The sequence below is a fragment of the Pungitius pungitius genome, chromosome 7, assembly GCF_949316345.1.
Source record: "Pungitius pungitius chromosome 7, fPunPun2.1, whole genome shotgun sequence".
In the NCBI taxonomy this organism is placed as follows: domain Eukaryota; kingdom Metazoa; phylum Chordata; class Actinopteri; order Perciformes; family Gasterosteidae; genus Pungitius; species Pungitius pungitius.
The window spans coordinates 8,540,342-8,560,883 of NC_084906.1; the positions used below are offsets into that span (position 1 = coordinate 8,540,342).

Sequence of the window (20,542 nt, forward strand, 5' to 3'; positions counted from 1 at the left end):
CAGTTTGATGTAAAGAAATGACACTGAAGGTTTTTTCAGTTGTATCTTAATGTCAGTCACACTGTGCGATTATAACAGATGTTGGTTTAAGAAAAGATTCAAACGTCTACAAAACTAACGCTGCGATCTTTTATTTTCCAACTAAGCCATTAAGTTGGCTGATACAAGTGAAGAAAATGTTACATTTGATAAAAAAATAACATGCGTAGACCATATCGATGTGTCACATGAGTAATTACAAAGCAAAATAATGTAAAAGCATTTCTTGATAAACTATGACAGACAGTAGTAACTTTTTACAGTGCGTTAACAATCGCACAGCTTTCTTCACATATTGCTGATGTGGTCGGCCATCGTGTCAGTGGAGCTCCATCCTTTAACCAGTAGAACACAGAACGGACGAAGCCTCTTCAGGGCGGCGTTCCACGTGTCAGGGTCTCTGTCCCCTGGGTTTACCCTAAGGTCAAGGGTCAGCCGGTGTGGTGGACGATGGGTCCTCAACCTCTTGGCAAACACCAGCAGCTCAGCAGGCTGAATGAAGTTGGAACTGTTGGGGAGAAAAGGTAGCGCGTTCAAATAAAGCTGGAAAGCGGCCGCTTTTAGGCGGCGATGAGGTTCGCTGGCACCGGCTTCGGGCTCGGGGCGGCGTCGCACCACCTCTCACCTGACGTCCAGTCGCTTCACGGAGCTCGGCGCCGGCCCTGAAAACAGCTCGGCCAGCACACACAAGTTCTTGGCTGTTGACGCAAACACAGAGAACGTGAATTATCACGAAAGTGGGGATTTCATTTGCAATTGTGATTCAGAGATGCACAAACAGCACAGCTCACCCTGCTGAGAGTGTGTGTGAGTGTTATCAGGACAGTAAAAAGAAAACAGTTGATCCTTTGTATTTCTCCATTTCTATTATCCCATTCTCCATAATCAATTTAGAAATGTCATGTTTGTTTCTATTAGAACTCTGTTAACCTATTCTACTGTGCTGTCTGTAATTGTACAATTTAACAATGTCAGCAGCTTTCCCACCCTCGGCAGCACTTAAATACACCAAACCTTACAGTTTCATTGATCTCTATATTCAGGTATTACAGACAGTGTTGGGAAAGTTCACTTTCTACAAGTTCAGTTCACACATCTTAAAATGAACTAGTTCAGTTCATAGTTCAAACCTATATATATACTTATATAGAACTGAGTTCACAGTTCCCAAAAATGAACTAGTTCAGTTCTTTTTTTCCATATGGCGTTGTAAGCTATTATTTTTCAAAATTATTGCCACAGCCCATATAGAACCACAGACAGCAATTATTTTATCAGTTTTAACACTGAAGCTATGCATCAGATTTAATCTTCATATCCAATTTTGAATCCTTATCCAACCAGGGTTTACATTAGCATTGAGGGGACAGCATTTCCCCTTTGTTGCTTTAATGTTGCTGTCCATTCACTCCACACTAGCAGCAGCTGCAGCGTTCACCCCTACACTACATTCTCAAACACATGCTGCTTGAATGGTCTTTTTAAAATAAGGAATAAAAACACAACAGTTATCATTAAGGTGCAAATGTTTGCAAAGAAAGGTCAGATTCCTCCCATCCTCACCGACGTTGTCAGTAACTTCATAAAACTCATTTAAATTATTTTACGCCGCCTTTGCTGCACGCAGCTGTCTCCTCCATGCATTTCTTTTTTTTGATGACGCATGCGCGGTGCGACACTGGAGGCTGGTGTTGCCAGATTGGGTGTTTTTTCCGCTACTTATTAAGGCGCGTTCACGGTGTGTTTTCTATAGCTATCTGGCAACCCATTGAACGATGTTAACCTGAAAGAACGTGATGTTCACAGACACCAGAATGAACGAGTTCACAGTGACGTTCATCGGGCATTAATACAGTACGTTCAGCCCAAAATATGAACGAGTTCATGAACTTTCGTTCAATGAACGCGTTCAGGCACAACACTGATTACAGAGGGGTGAGTTTATAAAGCAGTACTAGACGGATTTATGGAACATGCAGATAAGATTTTCTGAAATGGTGTAATAAAGAAATATCAAAAAAAAAAAAAAAAAGCAAATCAGGCTTCAGCCTACATTATCTCTACGGTTGAAATGCACTTTGCATAGTTTGTTAGTTGTTGCAGAAAGTTGTTTTTAAAGCTTTAAAAGCTTCAAGATGCTAAATTACATGTAATGTGCACATATAATAATAATAATAATATGCACATATTAAACAAGGCAGTGCCTAATTGGCATACACACACGTTACATTCAGAAGCCTTTTAGTAAAATCTGTATCCACCTGATGTCTCCACTTGAGGAAGGTTCTCATGGATTTCACTTGAACAGAGTCTCCTCATATTAACAATGTCATGTCAAAATATTGTCTATGACAGGAACTGCAGGACAAAGTTACAGTACTTTTGATCAATTTATTTGATTGTTTTTTTTTTAATCTATTGATCACAAGCATGTGTTACCGTTTCTCATCTTGGATAAACGTTTTGCACAGTATATTAACAAGGTTCTTTTTCTCTAATTCAATTCATTTAGTCAGATGTAAGCATTTTGATTTTTTTCAAAAGTATTAAAAGTTTTCATAAAAAATGGCTTTAGAGTAGCTTATGCTCAAAATGACGAGTGTGGATCTGTTTTAACATTATACCAATCCCACAACTACAGGATAAGGATCTGGACATTATGCAACCTTTTTTTTAATCTAATGATCATCAATCACCAACTCAGGACCATTATCAATAATACACATCAGCAAATTTGAGTAAAAAGGAAATTATAAGACATAGTTTGCCTTTACGGTTCTCTTTGTACACCGCTTCCTCCTTGTCCCCCAGTGAAGAGACGAGGAGGACGTGCTTACCCAGACGATTCTGAGCCAGGCTGAGTGCGTGTAGGGAGGGCACCGCCTTCAGAGCATCCACCAGCCGCTGGAGGCTCTCCTCCTTGTTGCTCCACTGCTCCAGGAGGCGGCAGTCATTAAAGCGCAGCTCTGAGTGCAGGAGCAAAGGAGAAACACTTCACCAAATGGGTTCTTTTTTTTTTTTACAGTTATTGCCGGGCACTTTAGGCATTTGAGAGCAAACACTCATCAACAGCAGAGAAGGAAGTGCAGGAATTGATTCATTTGACGTGGCACAAAGGATCGACTCTTTGAAAGGGCTTACATTTCAACAGTGAAGTAAGGCTGACATGACAGGAGTTAAAATGAACTCTAGAGACTCAGTAAGAAGAAGAATGACAACATTAAGAAGAAAACCTGATAAAACCCACTGGACTCCCCGCGGATGTGTTTGGATGTGAACCAGACTAGTGACGGGTGTTTGCATCAATGGCTCTCCTGCAAGTCATTCCCCTTCTCTTACCTTCCAACTTGCAGTCTCTCAATAGATTCAGGATCTCCGGGAGGCAATCAGACAGCTTCAGGTCCTCCAAGTTTAGACTCCTCAACAGGGGATTGGAGTCTAAACGTTTAGACATTTTGTTCAGTCAGATATGCACTTATTGTAGATCCATCTATGCTCGCGCTAATGCCAAATCACGACCAACAGGAAACTACAGCACAGAAATTCTTGGGAGAGAACTGACGAAATCATTTTTTAACTTCAAAAACAGCTGTTCGAGGATTGTTTAGGCCAGTGGCTCCCAAACGCTTTCTGTTGATCCCCCATTTGATGATGTAGGAACATTAAAACCCCCAAATGGGTCCTACTGTCCTTGTTTTGAATTAAACGCATGATAATATATAAACTACAAAATATTTGTTTTCCAGCTAGAATAACTATTTTTTTACCTCACCTCAGCCATATTATATAGTGAACTAAACTTTACAATTTTGTTATTATTTTACCCGTGTGTGTGTGTGTGTGGATGGTTGGTGATTAAGTTGCATCCTCCTCTCGTAGTTCTACTGTGCAAACGAGGTTTGGGAACCACTGGTTAAAGTGTTCATATGGAACCAAATACATATAAAAACATATATTGCCTTAAAGTTGGCCTGTAATTTGGTTCAAATGTTTGGTACATCTTAAAGTATCATTCTAGTACTACTCTACATTTTTCGACATAAGCAACAAATCCAGTAAAAGGCTGAACACAGCAGTGTGAACATCATTTCACATAAATAGATACACACTTTGCTGACAGGGACTATTTTCTGCTGACTCCACATTCGGTGGTAGTCGGAGCGTTTCACTGTTGTGGACCTCGTAGACGGTAGTCGCACAAATACCTGAGAGAGTGGTAAAGAGTTGGCTAAGGGAGGAGCCGCTTGGTAATCTGATCCCGGCGAGGCGGAGCGAGGTGAATTGTGGACAGCGTCTCAGCACGGACGTGACGAAGCGCAGATCTGTCTGCAGCTCGGCCACTTTGATGTCCAGCTTCTCCAGGGGCAGACGCTCTGCTGAGGGTTTAGGAGACATCCCCTTACACCATTTATACCCTTCACTGCTTCGGTACGAGCAGCATTTGTATTTAAAGCTTGGTCTCACTCTGCAGTACTGATCGATTTTGAATAAAGTCTCTAATAAGGAGACAACATTCATTTAAAAAATATCTTTAGTTAGTCCAACAACATAACACCCTTTCAATCATACACACATCAAGTGAAACTTTACTTTAGTAGAAACCTTCTCAGCACCTGAGACGTCCGACGCCGCAGCCCTTGGTCGTTGCGGCAGGAGGCGCTGCCCCCACATCAGAGTCTGGATCTCGGCGGTCAGGGAGGTCAGTTTGGGGCTGGCATCCAGCAGGACCTCCACGAGCCAGGTGCACGGCAGGACGCTGATGTTCAGGTCGGCCAGAGAGCTGTGAGAGCTGTCCGACAGCTGCTTCAGGGCTTTGGCCAACGATAACACATCCGAGTCTCTGAAGGTCACTGCAAAAACAAAGCAACACCAATAGTTCCTGCAGTTCCACAACTAGCATCGGCCAGAAAAGGCTATTTAGGAATTTCAAAATATTTCTTGACCCAATGGTGAGCTTTTATTGAGAGGAACATGCAGCAATGAGGCAACGTGGGCAGCGAGAAATAAGACCCCTATGGACTTCTGCAAAGGTTTTATGAGAAAGGAAAGGTATTGAACACCTTTGTCCAACCTCAACAACAAAAACAGGCGGTTTTAATAGTCAACAGACACCAGGCTGGAAGGAATAAGACCTCAATGTGTTAATGTTGCTGATACCACGGAGGCACACACGGTGCAATGACCAGGACGACCCCTGAACCCCCCCCACTAAACCGCCACGCTAGTTAACAAACTTACAGAAGCTGTGGAGAGTTAGAGAGCGAAGGCAGAAGAATGTGGGAAGGGCCGAGTTCAGCACTCTGAGGGAGTCCGACCCACACTGCCTGATGTCCAGACAATCGATCCGTCCCCATGGACACGCCCCCACTGAGAGGCCGTCACGTGGAGTGAAGGTTCGACAGAGCACCTGCGGGTCCAGCGTGAAGTTTGATCTCCCCGGTTCCTCTGCAGAGTCCAGCTTGGAGCGTTTGCAGGGAGTGACTTGTTCCTCCGCAGCCCCGGTCGCAAGGCCTGAACCGCAGCTGGCCCCATCGGCACTGGCTGAAGCGGTTTGTGACACACAGCTCGCCTTCTTGCTCTCCAGCAGCTCCTTGAGGTCCGGATTGACATATTGTGATCCCCTGCCATGCAGGATCCAGGCCAGCACTATGGGACACTGCACATGAACCACAATTTTCTTGGCCACCCCGTGGTCCAGCAGGCGATGGAGGACGTACAACGCAGTTTGGGTTCTCCTCTTTGATATGTCGATGCTCTGAGATACGCCAACGCTCCAGATACGCTTCTCTAAAAGGTTCAGAAGAGGTCGCCGCTCGGCGGTTAAACTCTCAACCGGCGTGGTGAGCAAAAAATGTTTGATGCATTTAGCTGCCGCCCACAGGAAGGACGGCGTGTTCAAATTTGCAATGTTCCTTTTGACGAAGGGGTTGGTGAAGCCATAGAATACGAGAGTAAAGAGCATCCTCATTACTTCGTGTTTGGCCTCCTCTTCTGTGTCAAAGTCCGTTACCTGAAATACAACAGAGGATACACGTCACTTCCGGGTTCTGGATGTGACTACAGTAAGTGTGATGCAAAGGCATTGCACCTACGTGGTTAGGTCCACACATGTCCTGTAGGACTCTAATCCACCCAGGATGAGTTGACAACCCTGACACAAAGAAAAAGAAAAAAAAAAGAAGACAATTTGAATCATGAATCCAAAATGGAGGAGACTTTCTTTTGCGCGTCAGCTGTTACCTCTCTGGTTGAGGGCAGGCTGCAGCTCATCCAGCTGACATACTGTCAGATGAGGGAGAAGGTCCTTAATGAGAGGCGTCGGAAGACCTGCGTTAAGACAGATTGCAAAACGTTAGGACGTTCCAACCATGGACACCAATTCCAAATGAAATGGGTGATAAAAAACACAATCAACTACAAAAAAAATGTAATATACAAATTGAGAAATGCTCACAGGTAATGTCAAAGTCCTGTATTTTACAGAGAAAGATTATTTCTGAGTATTTTAAGCTATATAACCAATAATTCATGCATATGTGTTCAGGACATATCTGACCACTCATACTGAAAATCTGACCATCTTTACTGCATCAATTGAGAGATTTTCAAAGTTATGTCCTACATGACATCTATAGTTCAAACTGTTTTTATAGGACCTCAAATATTAAGACAATAGCTTTTAGAACTTACACATGTAGGACTTTTATTTTGGGATACTCTTAATTGGTACAGAGGTCCTGAACACAAATACATCGTCATTGTTTAGAAATCTTTTTTTTTTTAAATCAGAACTCAAACATTCAGCAAAGAGCTTTTTGAACGATCATATCAGGTACAGTACATGTGTGGTCCCATATGTCCTGAACGCGCATACACAAGTCATTGTGTCTTCAAATACTCAGAAATTACCTGTTTTCTGAACAAATAAAGGACTTTTACATTGGAACATCTCTCAATCGGTACACTAAAAGTGGTTTGTTTTCTATCTATTTGTAGTAATTGCTGCGTTGTCATGACAACATTTAGGTTACGTTTTATACATGTTAATCGGTTAGGATGCGTGTACCGTAAATGTCAATGTATACGTTCACTAAGATGTGTGTCAGCGGAGTTGCCCGCAGTAACGCGACAGTGAACATGACAAGTCAGATTCCTTGTGACGCTGTGTATCGCTATGTGACTTGATCAGACAACACTTTAAACAACAATAACATAGCCACATGGAACAGAAATGTTTTTCAATGTTTCTGTTGCTCTCCTCCTGCGAGCCGTGTAGCGTTAGCCGCCGCTAAGAACATGCTAACGTTAGCATGATGTCCTCGCGTCGTTCACGCGCTGCTGAAGCCGAGGCTAAGCAACAGCTCACGCGCACTTACCGAGAACAGCCTCAACGCCCACAGCAGAGAAATGTTTCCTGACACCTTGGAAACATATCTTCTTCAGACACAAGGAACCCCCCTTTGCACTGATGGCCATGTTTAGCACCGCTCCGTGTTATCATTTGCTAACGTTATTCATTGTAACGAGCAGTAGATTTGAACAGAGTGACGCAACTGGACTCGGCCCCGGTGACGGCTCACGTCGGGGGCACCGGCTCGAGCTAACGGTCGATCTCCTCCTGTACCCCGGTGTTGCGGTTCCATGACGGTGTGCAGGCGCATTACGTCATTGCGTAGCTGAGGCTCTTCTTCTTCTTGAGTTTTAATGACGGGCAACAGGACTGAAGGGGAACGCCACCATCTGCTGTACCCCGAGTTTACAGCATCACGATTGAATGAAGAGATCACATTCTGAATATTTAACCTGGTGCCTGTAAATACCGGGAAAAACTCCGTGAATCACCCCACCCCATCCAAGCAGATACTTCCTCTACGTCTCGTTTTGAACCATTACCCTCCAAACGTAGCCATATATGCCGACATTTCTTCCATGGGACTTCTGATACTGATGCTTCTCCAAATATGAAGGTTAAACTCTGGACGGCGACACCTCTACTTCTATTAGTTGAAATGCATGGTTAGATGTGACTGTCTAATAGTGGTTTTCTACAGGACATAAAAAGACACATTTCAAGAAACACAAGGGCTACATTTTCAAGTTCAATGAAGTCACTTCTCGACTGGCCTGGGCCAGCCACGTCTATTCTGCTGAGCCCGCTTCAACCCGGAAGAGGATGGAATGCTGAATATGTTTTAGATATTTTATTCACGTCCACTCAAAACCGTCCTTTTGTAATGGTTGAATAAAAGTCAAAACTACATTCTTGAGTTCAGCTAAAAAATTGCTAATATAATTTTCTCACTTTATCGTCCGTGAACTATTTACTGATGCTTGATTGATTAGTTCATAAGAATCAGTCTGGAGTTGTTAACCAATACTTCTAAAGTAACAACTTAACATTTACAAATTGAGATCAACTTTGATGTTTCACGTGTTGGATTCAATCCCACAAATAATTGAATAGCAGATGTTTATTATAGTCAATTGAAGCAATAACTTCCTCAGTGGCTGCTATATTGATCAGGGAGGCTACGGTCATAGTGAAATACTGTAAGAAAGGACTAAATACTTTACTTTACAACACTGACGTTGGTAATGGCTAAACACAGGTTCACTACAATGATGGACAAAGCGCTCTACAACACACTCATGCATTTTGACAGATGCTAAGCAGGAGGTCTACCTCCTCTGTGTCGGTTGCCACTTTAATTATGTATATATAATTATGTATATGTATATATCTCTTCTGCTGGATAATCTGTGTTGGATGAGTTTGTGTAAAATACAATTAAAAAAAGAAACATCCACATTAAACATTTACAATTCATACATCAGAATTCAACTTGCCACGGCACAATCAATGCAAACCAGCTTATAACTGCAATCTGGTGTGGTGCATCAATTGATTCCAGTAAGAGCCATTACCCATGAGTAGAAGTTAATGAATTGTAACAGATAAAACACCAGTCATTCTTCTTTACTTTTAATTAAAAACAACAACTGAATAACAAATAAATATCAGGATTTACAGTAAATGTGGTTATGTGGTAAAGAGTCTGTTGAGTTTCTGCCACTATACTACACCCTTCCGGTCCTCGTGAGAGCGCTGGTGGAAGACGAAGGACACAGCCGCGTCCCAGGAGGCTTTCAACACTTGGTCCCTCAGACCCTTTTTGTCGAAGCAGTGGTTCCACTGGGAGAGGTTGCTGGTGCAGTCGGAGTCGTCGTCCGGAGGCCGGACCTCTCTGCCATTCACACAGCGGCGACAACGGAACCTGACATCACCGTAAGGAGGAAGAAGAGGAAGAGGAGAGGCTCGATTCAATACAGTAAGCCCGCTCTAATGCATCCACAGTTTGGTGATTTATTGGACTCTAAATGGACCATAATTGCTGTATTGAAGACTTGAAACTAAAAAGATTGAGACCAGGTGTTTACAGAGGGAATAAATAAGTGGTGTACCGGTCATGCGTGTCGCTGGCGGTCTCCTCGTTGAGGGTGAAAAGTTCTCGCAGTTCGCCCAGAGAGAAGTGACGCTCCACGTCCTGCTCCTCGTCCACCACGCAGCTGCTCAGGGCTTTCTTGTGGGCCTGCCTCTGGAGGATCTTCTCCTCGATTGTCCCGGTCTGCCAGACACACAAACACACCGGTCAGAACGAGGAAACGTTGCAAACCCGGAGTCAAACATGTAAAAACCGGCCAAATACTCAAATCAGAGTCCATACCATCAAAATGTAAACTATAGTCTTTTAAATTAATTTTGCCATCTCTCTGCCAGGAGACTAATACGGGGGGGAGTGTGCCTCAGTTCCGATTGCTAACTGGTTAGCATGTTCTTTTCAGTATAAATCTTTTGGATTTCAAATAAATTGTCAACACTGAGCTCTTCTCGTTCTAACACGTTGCGCCGATCATTTTTTTTATTTCATGTGTGCGTTTGATGGAACATACAGAGAGCAGTCTGTAGATGTAGCAGGTCTTCTTCTGGCCGTCTCTCCACACGCGTGCCATCGCCTGTTCGTCATTGGCTGGGTTCCAGTCTGGATCAAACATGACCAGGCGATTAGCACCAATCAGATTCAGGCCACATCCGCCAGCCTTGCTGCTCAGCATGAATATGAACTCTGGATTCTGAGAAAAACAGATGCATTCAGACGATGTTTTGATTTCTTTTCTTTTTATAGTTCAGTGGTGTTTGCAACCAAGTTATCCGACTCACAGATGGACTGTTGAATCGTTCTACAATCTTGGCCCTTTTCTTGATGGACATTGTGCCATCCAGACGAACATAGAGGTATCTGCAAAAAAGCAACAAGAAAAGGGTTGCTGCCCACTTTAACTGACAAATCCTACAATACAGATGATAAAACGACGGTTTCCCAAATATCACCTTCTAGATCTGCACAGCTTTTCAAAGAGGTCCAGTGTTTGAGTGTAGTTGGAGACCAACACCACCTTGTCACTCGATGTAGTCCTCGTCATTGCCAGAATGTAGTCAAGGACAAGCATTTTCCCTGCAACCAGAGGAAACAATATATTACCAGAAAATAAACCAATGATGGGAGTGTGCGCCACAATCACAGTCTCACTGCTGCCACTGCTGCAATAAGTGAAGCAGCCGAAACAAGGTGTGAACACAGAGACTACTCATTACCGTAGACTCTATATAAAAAAAGTGGACAAAGTCATTGTGACATCATCAGTTGGCATGTGTTCATAATCCGTCTCCCAGTCATACTGCACCTACTTTTGCTCTTTTACCTCAAGTCACCTGTCAAAGAAAACCTCGTTGAGTAAAGGAAAAAACAGAGGCAAATTCCATGCATCTGTAGGCATATATGACCAATAAATTTGATTCTGGATCACGAGCTGACCTTTTGGAGCCTTCACCTCCAGGATTTCAATCATTGCCTTTTTGCAACCAGTAATTGGAAGTGACTATTTGCACAGCGGAGGAGTGACGTAGAGATGGCGTACACATGGTAGCTACCTGTCAATCACACCCTGCTTTATGGTCTGTTTGACTTTAAAAGGACCCATCATTTACTAAATGAACATCATGCTGTATTTAAGACTTGAAACTAGAGACTGAGACCATAAACTCATGTTTACAATGTGGAAATAAAGAGTAATTTTCTTGTAGACTTGTATACAATTTGTGCCTCTCTGTGTAGCAAGCAGGAGAGCAAACAGTTTTCTGATCCCATTCAAAGTAGTTTTTGAAAAGCCAAAAAATATGGATGGAAGTTTTTGGATTAAAAAGGTGATGCAAATTTCTGGAAGCAAAGTTCTGTATTCTGTATCTTGTTTGATTAATCTGCACACAAAAAAACATGCTGAAGGTTGGGGTAATAATAAGGACTGTCACTATATACCAATTTAAGAGAATTCCTGTTAAAAAATGTTATCGCAATATCTCAAGAAAGAATAACAATAATGCAATCAGTCAAATTCATCTTTAACTTTTAATATGTGGGCTCCTATTTTTTATACATGTGTGTTGATACACACTGAAAATGTCCTTGTAAAAGTATTTTTTATACCATCAGAGTATTTTCCATGTTCTTACCAGACAGCTGAGGTTCCACAGCCTTGGTGCAGTAACCAGGTGGAAACAGATCCAGGGCCCCCTCAAAGCCCTCGGAGTTCTCCACGCACTTCTCGTAGATGAGAGCCGGGTCTGGGACGCAGAGCACTGGTTAGGCTTTCCACCAAGCAGGAGAGGCACTGCGTTACATTTGGTTCAGGCACACTTACGATTGCACAGTTTCTTGAGTGATGTGATGGAAGACAGGGAGGAGACATTTATTTTGCCTTCTTGTAACGCCTCAATGGGTTTGGCCTTCCGTAGGAAGTGTTTATAGAGCTCCAACTGCAGAGGAGTCAGCCTGCGGGGACACAGTCAAATGCTGGGACGCTTCTGTAGCCACGTGTCTTGATTGAAATAAAGCTAAATTCAACTTGAAACTCCGTTATATTATTATCTAATCAAATAAGAAATTGGTAAATAGACAAAAGATTTGATTAAAAAATCGCTACTTCTACTTAAAGTAAGGGATTGACTACAAGTCAAAATGTGGCATCGCAACAAAAAAACTCAGCTTAAGGGTCGCTTGAATATTCATCTACTTTGCATCCCACTGTTCTTAACTGTCTCCCTCCAGAAAGCAAAAGGAATCAACCTACCTGCAACATACGACCTGCTCGATTTTCACAGGAAGATACTTGGACAAGATATCGGATGTTCTTCTAATCAAGCACCTGGAGAGGAACATGTGGTCAGTATTATGGGGGCATAATTCCCTACGAATACAGTTAACATGTTAGACACAGTTCCGTCTGAGGATGAAGAGGATTAAGTGATTATTGCAGTGTTTTATTTTATTTTTTCCCTAGCACGCATAAGTGTATGTGCGCCCGAACCGAATATATCTATATAGATAATGAATCATTGACATGAAGCATCTTTATTCTGAAAAGGAGATGGAATGATGGAGCAGCCTGCATGCTCTGAGCTCACCTATTGACGATGCTGATCAGCTCCTTAAGTTTCCCCTCTCCCGTCTCTCTGTCTTTATCACTAGCATCTGCATCTCGCCCTTTGAGGATGGGAAGCTCAAATCGCTTTTTAAACTCCTGGGCTGTACCTGCACTCCAGCAGAAACACAGCGGATCGAGGGGATCAGGATATCCTTCAGACACAACTCAAATGTGTTTGCAGCTTTGTGTGTGAGGCGACTTACCGAGGATCCCAGCATTCACAAAGTGGACCAGGCTGAAGTACTCCAGCAGGTCGTTCTGGATGGGAGTGCCGGATATCAGCACTCTCCTCTGGGCACTCATGGCATTTAGAGCCTGGTATGTCTGGTTGTCAGAGTTCTTCAGCCGATGACCCTAGAGCACGCACAACTATTACATCCCACGTCAGCGGTCCTCACTCGACGATTGTGGGGTACGACCAATGAGGCGACTACCTCATCGCAGATGACCATTCCGACTTTGCCCTTGTGCAGAACCCCGGCGTGCAGCCGAAATGTCTCGTATGAGATGATCAGGATCGGGGTTGGTATCCTCAAACCATGCTGAGAGATGAAGTTCACTAAAAAAAAAAAAAAAAAAAAAAAGACTATATATTAAGCAGACAATGAATGAACTAATAATTTCCAGAAGGACGTTGAGGGAACGTTTACCTGAAAACAAATCAACACTATTAAACCAGATATTGTCCAAGAACTTTTTTGAGGTTTGTGGAGTATTTTTGACACATAAAATTACTTTTATTCTGTAATTTTGGAATCTTTGCTGCTTTAAACCTGCACTAGTTTACTTTTGACTCTGTGGGTCCAGCCGGATGAGATGCAAACACGACATCTGACATACTTTATAAACTCTGCATTAGGTTGTTCTGTGTAAATAGACAAACATTTGAAGTTGATTTGGACATGTAATGACTATGAGAAGGATACAGCCGAGGAGAGACAGTAAAATAGTGGCGAGAGAGAACCAGGGGTGGACATGCAATAGAAGTTAAGGTTCGTGGTTGATGTTTTATCCCCCAAAGAAGCGAGACAATACAGGTAACGCTGCAATTATCGTAACGGATGGCAGTGTGATGTCTGATTTGTTTGGCTCTTGAGAAAAAAGTTGACTGCTTAAAAATAAATCAATGAAAAGAAGAGCAGGAGTCTGCTGTGAATAACCATGATGTCACGGTGCAGAGAGGTAAACTGTACCTAATTGTCTATCGATTTCATCCTTTGAACCTCCGTCTATGGCCACCGGTGAGACGCGTCCTCCCAGCCACTTTCCTACTTCATTGTACCAGTTGCGAACCAGACTGGAAGGGGAAACCACAATGACCTTGTCTATCTCCGGCTTAGCATCCGGACTTTGGCGCAGCAGTGTCCAGATGAGGGCGATGCACTGCAAGGTCTTCCCCAGGCCCATCTCGTCGGCCATGATGCATCCGTACGAGCCCGAGATGCGTCTTCCCGTCACACACTCCCACAGGAACTTCACCCCCTCAAGAGATAAAAAGACAAATATTTGACTTCTTATTCGAGTTGAAAGTTTCTGAAGAGGAACAACGTGAGGCCGCTTTATTCTGCATCTCTACTATTCAACACTATTATTTGATCAATGCAATACATCTAGAAACATAATTTTTCAGTAGGGTATGTTTAGAAAGAAAATTATCTTTACCTCTCTTTGATGGGGTCTGAGAACCTTTCCTAAAACTGGATCCACAACAACATGGACCGGTAGTTTTTCTCTGGAAAAGAACAAAGAACAGCGACATTTGTGGTTATTTTAGACCTGATACAACAATGAGTTACCTCAAAGCTTCACAGGCCACAGTTGACAGTTGTCTATAAACCCATTTACCTAATCAGAATCAAGGATTTAAGAGGACTTACTTTTCAGCTTGGATCAGGTCATGAGCGCTCAGAGACGGGGGCTCGTAGAGGACCAAAGCATCTTCTGCAAAGGGATCGTGGAGGGCTTTCCTCACACCTGCACGCTTCAGACCGAGAGCCCTGATTCCCAGTGAGCCTGTGGGCAAATCATCCAGACACCAGTTTTACAGTAACCACTGTATTAAACACAAGAGAGAAGCACGCAACAAGAAAATGGTTACCTGTGTAATTAGGAATGGGGATTTTAAATGGCTTGGAGAGGATACTGCGAATAAATGCCTCCTGTAAAAATAAATTTACAAGTGAGCCAAGTCATGGACTCAAGTTGCCACAAATCCCACACAGACGATGTACCTTGATGGAGCTCAACAATGCTTACATGTTTGTCACCATCCACACATGGCGGCTGCAGCTTGTTGAGCTGACTCAAAGGCTTTCTGAAGGGCGAAATATGACTTTCTCTGATCTCATTATCACATCTTCTTTTTTTCTCCTATGAAAAATAGAGTTACACATTTCTTTTATTCCAGCCGCAGTGATACAGATCCTTATTCTTAGTGGTGATAAAGATTCAGAGATCAGTTGCTTTTTAAAGTGACTCAGGTGATACTAACAGACAGAATAAAGGCAGAGTGCTTGCTGGCCGTTCAGAAGATGACGTGAAGGTCTGTGCATATGCATTCAATGCTAAACCATCAGATATAATGACAGAATCTGGTGTCTCTTCAAAGTAAGGGTGCAGCGATCACAGAGATCTACAGTCCTCTCTGGATGGGACAGCTGTGATGAAGATAACGTCCATCTACAACGTGGACGTGCCGGTCCTGCTAATTCACTCACAGTGTCACATGTCCAGTCTTCATCTTCACACGAATCTCCTGGTTGCTTCCGTTTGGCCACCTGGCTGGGTGCAAGACTCCTTCTCTGGGATTGTGTTTTTATAGAGTTAGCTGTCAGATATGTAGTTTCAAGCCGGTATTCAACACCCGAAGGCTGTCGAAAGCCTGATGGAAATATGTATCAATGATGCTTACCATTGTCCTTGTTTCCTAGTACAGACTCGTCACCTGCCCGTGTTATTAGCATGCTAGCTGCTTCCTTTCCAAGTCTCCCATGTCTGTGCTGCTGTTTTTGCTTTTACTTTATAAAACTAATAAGTGGCCTAACAAATACGTATTACCAGTGATACGGCATGGTCAAGTAGCGTGATGTCAGCACCACAGAAGATGTATGATTGAATTTAACGGTACTTTCATACAACCAACTGCGACTTGCTCCTCGGTTTAGCTATGTTACGGTTCCTACCAAACTTCGCGCTAAATGTTCTACAACACTACGGCTAGCAGGAGAGGCCAAAACACACCGAACACACTGCCCGTTATTACTGCGAGGGGCACCGAGTTCCTCTTTTAGCACGTTAGTGATATGATTTTGTCTACTGATGCCAATTCTCCAACTTAAGTGGGTTCTTCCTTTTGTGTCACGACATTGCGGAACAATACTGTTTGTTAAAAACACATTGTTTACTGTTACATAATGTTCGATGAATACTTATTTTGCGTATTACTTAGATATAGAGCCATAAAACTGAAAAAAAACAATATTGAGTTTGAAGTGCATCCATGTAATCAGAGTGCAGACTAGGACCACACTCTTCATGCCCAGGTACCATGGTGCTGTAAGGAGCTTCATGTATAACAACCAGGTTCCACCAGCAGGTGGAGGCTTCACCTTCTTTCCACCCAGGTTTCTTTTCATGCTCAACACCCGTACCATCAGATGTTACAACCAACAGTACACTTTGTTGTGTAGCACACACCCTTCTCCTGAAGGTGTTTGGGTTAACAACAATGGCCCTTCTTCTGATGCTGGTGGCCGAGTAAACGCCTGCCACTTCATGTTTCATGGGAAACATCTGCGTGAAAACTGTGCGTCAGTCGGGGAGTTTAAATATTATCCATGGAGATTAGAGACTGAAACATGACATGCTGTGCTCCTCACTAACTACAAGCTCGCACCACAACCTACACATTTAACACACTGGCATAAGAACAGATAATAATGAATGAACTGTTAACCAGCTTATTATTTAGTCCAATGGATTTGGTTGTCAATGAAATGCCAGCAGGAACCGGTACAGTACAGCTGCCTATAGCTATGAGCTGCCTGTAGAGGCCTCAGTGACAGACAATCATTATTGGAACGGCACTCAGGAACAACAATTGCTTTATTTCGAATATGGCTATTTTTAAAGGATATATGTATCAATGTATAAGTGTGTGGCAGCTTAACAATCAGAGAGCAGCAAAAAAATCTCTCATCCTCCACTCGCATTGTGCAAGCCCCTAAAGTACTCATAATTCACCAGGTCTAATGGTCAGAAAATATAACATTCCTTGGGACCGGGAGTTGAAATATTCAAGACTCAGTATGGACTATTCCAAAAAAAGAATGGAAAAAATAAATATACAATGACACTACATTGGTAATAAACATAGATAGAACATCTTTAATACAAATGAAGAATAAATACAATAATTTAAACATTAAATACTCTTATGCACATTATGGCAACATGATGCATAGCATCTAACAGAGAATGTAGGAACAGACAAGATGTAAAATGAGAAGGCCTCAGGAATGATACAGGCATGGCGCCACATTCAACTACTGCATGTCCACAAGCTATAGCACCATTAGTAAGAATATTTGATCAAATTCGTGGCCACTCTATGTCTGATTAATAAAAGAAGCATGAAATGTTTCACTCTTTTCCCCACTTTAGCTGGTACGACAGGTCACCCACTCAGGAGGAGGACTATGCTGTCCTTCTGCAGTAAATCCATTTCAATTAAACATTTGTTTTTTTGTTGAATTGTATTAAAGTGTGAGACATATTAAGATCATTTTCCTTAACACAAATGCCGTAAAATAATTTCTTTAATACCCTCTACATTCTCATCATACCACAACCTGGATATTTACATAATGAATAGACAATTGTCATACCGATAAATGCAGACACAAATAAATAAATAACTAAAGTGTTGCTGTCTTTTCTGCAGCGACTTTACAGACTACAGGACCTGTTAGAGGATATAATACAAAATACTGGCTTTTAATCAATGTACTTCAAACTCAAAGGCTTACACAGGTGTGAACACCTGCAGACGGATGGTGGGTGGGGAGCTAGTAAGCGATGATCAACTTCTTAAATTCTTCTTAAATTTGCATTCAAAATGAACTCCATAATTTATTTTGCTTTGTTAAGTTGATACATCAAACAATGGTAATACATGTTTTATTATTCATTAAACTTAACTAAACTTACAGTAAAATACGTAAGTGTTGTTTTTGTGGGTGGGGGGTATTTTCATTGTTGGGATGTGAATATGTATGTACACAGATATATGTGACGTCATCAGACACTGTTGCCTGATAACGTCCTGTTTTCCCGAATCCTCTCTCCTGCCAACATTTCTCCTGCTTCTTCAAGTCTAGTGGAAGGGATTACACAAGAATACAATTACATTTAACCCAAAACAGTTAGCTTAGCTCCTTCATATTTCCCCTCCACTAAGTCCAGAGCTGTGCTGCTTGAATGTATCACTTTGTGAAGTATTTTCTAAAAATCTGCAAGTAAAAGACGTGAATGGAGGATGTGTGTTAGTTTGAGAGATTGGCCACACTCCATCGGCTAATACAATGTGCTTGGACCTTTGTTTGTCATAAGTTGGTCTGAAAACGCTCTGGAGAGTTTCTGTTTTTATTTTTTGCTTCTTAACAGAACAACCTCAAAAAACGTGAGCTGGTGTAATTGGAAGCAAATGTGAGATTGTGTGCAAGGCGGGCTGTGAGCGTTCTACAGATGATCCCCAATAACACAAGAGCAACCAAAGAGTCGGGAGTGTGCAGGGCTTTGTTATCTCAGTGTTATCTATGGAAACACTGTTCACTGAGGTACTTACTGCTCAGACACACGCAACGATCCAGGCCACTGCTTCACTTGGGTATTTTGAGATTTTAATGGAGCTGAGCACCAAATTGCATGTATGAATACTGTTTTAGAGGACAAAATACTGTTTTTAGTATGCTTTTTCATAGAATAAATATTCTATCATATGACACTTGAAGCTTCATTGTCCAAGGTTTACAGGCTGCAATGTTATTTTTTGGTCAGATGTGGAAGGACTGCGCTACACAAGCTCCAATAGTTTTTCTCAAAGTCTCATAAACATGTGCAGTGCAGGGCGTGTGGATCCAGGTGGCACAAAGTGTCGCTAGTACCACTTTTATGTTTATAACCGGCCCGGTGTTCTTAGAAAACTACAGCCAGTTATTCACATTTGCCACCACAAGAAATAGCAAGACATGAAAATATATGATGTCATGACTGCACAACATGTAATTACTTTAGATACTGAAATAAAATAATCAGCATATAATGAATAAAAATAAATACAATCATAAAAATGTTGAATGTAACACATAATGTTGAATGTAACTATTTAGTAGTATGTAATGGATACGTTTGTATATATTTGTGTAGTATATTTTATTGACTGCTATCACATTGGTTTATGAAAAAGATCACGACAAATATTCTAATAACTAACCAAAGTTAGTGCAACACATTTTCTTTTCCTAGATATATTTTTGCTAAGCCTTTCAACAGTAAGGACAAAATCAGAATAAAACATTTAAAAAAAGGATTGAATTAAACTGTTTTGTCTTTGGCATTTGTGCCATATACACACATGAAATGATTGTTGGGGAATATGATTGTTCATATATTTCCATGATAAATCTCTTAATTATCCTGTGTCTTAATTATGAGGCTCATTGTAAATATTTTACGCTGCTAGTATTTCCCGTATCATGGATACAACTACTACTTTTAAAACAACCTTATTGCAACATGAATGAATAACACACTCTCAATTTAAGTTGCAATTCACATTGCGTGATGTCTAAATGTCTCCATGGCACCACATCACATGTGAGGTGGCTGTGAGAGGTATCGTATCACACCTAATGTGGAAATAGACCAGGCGGTGAAAAGCTGTCGCTCTGAGTGATGGTTGGCTCACAACTATATTTGCGGTGGCGTCCTACAATAGACCGGTGACAGAGATGTAAACAACAAACACCCCGAGAGCTACTGTGGCATTTACAATTAGCATTCTGGTAGGTTGGCTCGCTAGAGGACAGCGCGTTAGGATCCCAGCTGCTGAATTTAGAAAGCCACTAGGCTCACGTCAAGGGTTATGAGCGTTGTCCACTAAAATAAACAAAGTAAAATGCTTTGTGTGTGGAAGACTGACTACAGCTACTTTCATTGTGACTTTCCCATAACATTATCGTGTTAAAAGGTAGAGTTGTTTTACACATCAAAAACTAATTTTGTCTTGTGAAGACCGTTGTATTTACAAAAACAAAATAGGAAAAACTCCCAAACACCTCTAAGTTGGTACTAACGTATCTCTACACAACAATATTTGGTCTTAAATCTGTTGAGTTATTTGGTTGCTCTGAGCTGCTCATGTCATGTGCTTTGCAGTTGATTTACAAACATCCAGAAATCACATTTGGCTCCATCGACACGGTTAACTGAAGAACTGTCTTTTGGCAAATCATGGATAGGTAGTATAGGCTCTAATACTAGACAAATATAAATGTTTTAAAAATGCTGCAGTGGGGATGTATAAGTCAGTAGTTTTAAAACGTAGGGTTGATTTGATTTTTTTAGACGCAGATACTGTGACCTGAACAAATGATGGATGTGGCTCACTAACTAAAAGAACATAATGACGATATTAAGATGTTTTACTGTGCTTACACGCAGAAGCTCTTGTTTGGGATTTGATGCTCAAAGTTTTGTTATCTTTGACATCAATTGCAGGATAATGATAAAAACTTTTCTAATCATTTCATTAATTGGCACCATCGTTGATTAAAGATAATCATTCCTAAACGCATAATAATATGTGTTTCTGCCACTAATATATGCATATAGTTAGACAATTGCTAGCTTTTTCGAGAGGACTAGCTAACAAATTAATTGGAGAGCTGATACGGTGCAATAA

The 20,542-nt window shown here is 41.8% G+C and overlaps 2 protein-coding genes across 3 annotated transcripts; both read right to left on the reverse strand.

The window, feature by feature from the left end:
- Positions 1-115: 115 nt before the first annotated feature.
- Positions 116-8,005, reverse strand: lrrc41 (leucine rich repeat containing 41). 2 transcript variants are annotated; one of them, XM_037468911.2, is made up of 10 exons: positions 7,416-8,005; positions 6,280-6,366; positions 6,132-6,190; positions 5,278-6,049; positions 4,653-4,889; positions 4,245-4,412; positions 3,379-3,477; positions 2,877-3,005; positions 665-737; positions 116-547 (listed from the first exon to the last, which is right to left on the reverse strand). In XM_037468911.2, the coding sequence occupies exons 1-10, from the start codon at positions 7,513-7,515 to the stop codon at positions 328-330; spliced, it is 1,944 nt and encodes a 647-aa protein (XP_037324808.1). In that variant the 5' UTR covers positions 7,516-8,005; the 3' UTR covers positions 116-327. The 2 variants fall into 2 exon arrangements, with proteins under 2 accessions (XP_037324808.1, XP_037324807.1); XM_037468910.2 differs by having other exon boundaries at positions 4,245-4,415; positions 7,416-7,993.
- Positions 8,006-9,006: 1,001 nt separating this feature from the next.
- Positions 9,007-15,817, reverse strand: rad54l (RAD54 like). The gene is made up of 18 exons (XM_037468909.2): positions 15,491-15,817; positions 15,297-15,380; positions 14,836-14,949; positions 14,678-14,738; positions 14,457-14,592; positions 14,242-14,311; positions 13,773-14,061; positions 13,014-13,138; positions 12,783-12,933; positions 12,560-12,686; positions 12,226-12,300; positions 11,797-11,927; positions 11,609-11,719; positions 10,430-10,553; positions 10,259-10,337; positions 9,991-10,170; positions 9,502-9,665; positions 9,007-9,314 (listed from the first exon to the last, which is right to left on the reverse strand). Exons 1-18 carry the CDS (start codon positions 15,491-15,493, stop codon positions 9,113-9,115), a joined length of 2,226 nt encoding a protein of 741 aa, XP_037324806.2. The 5' UTR covers positions 15,494-15,817; the 3' UTR covers positions 9,007-9,112.
- Positions 15,818-20,542: the final 4,725 nt, after the last annotated feature.

What these genes read in the sequence shown, in the direction of transcription:
- lrrc41 (XM_037468910.2), bottom strand. Translation starts at nt 7,515, where the DNA reads ATGGCCATCAGTGCAAAGGGGGGTTCCTTGTGTCTGAAGAAGATATGT. An exon ending in TGCGGCGTCGGACGTCTCAG is followed by an intron (nt 4,416 to 4,652) that starts GTGCTGAGAAGG and finishes CTAAACCCTCAG; the next exon opens with CAGAGCGTCTGCCCCTGGAG. An exon ending in ACTCTTTACCACTCTCTCAG is followed by an intron (nt 3,478 to 4,244) that starts GTATTTGTGCGA and finishes CTAAACGTTTAG; the next exon opens with ACTCCAATCCCCTGTTGAGG.
- rad54l (XM_037468909.2), bottom strand. An exon ending in AACGATTCAACAGTCCATCT is followed by an intron (nt 10,171 to 10,258) that starts GTGAGTCGGATA and finishes TGTTTTTCTCAG; the next exon opens with AATCCAGAGTTCATATTCAT. An exon ending in ACATCTACAGACTGCTCTCT is followed by an intron (nt 9,666 to 9,990) that starts GTATGTTCCATC and finishes TGTGTCTGGCAG; the next exon opens with ACCGGGACAATCGAGGAGAA.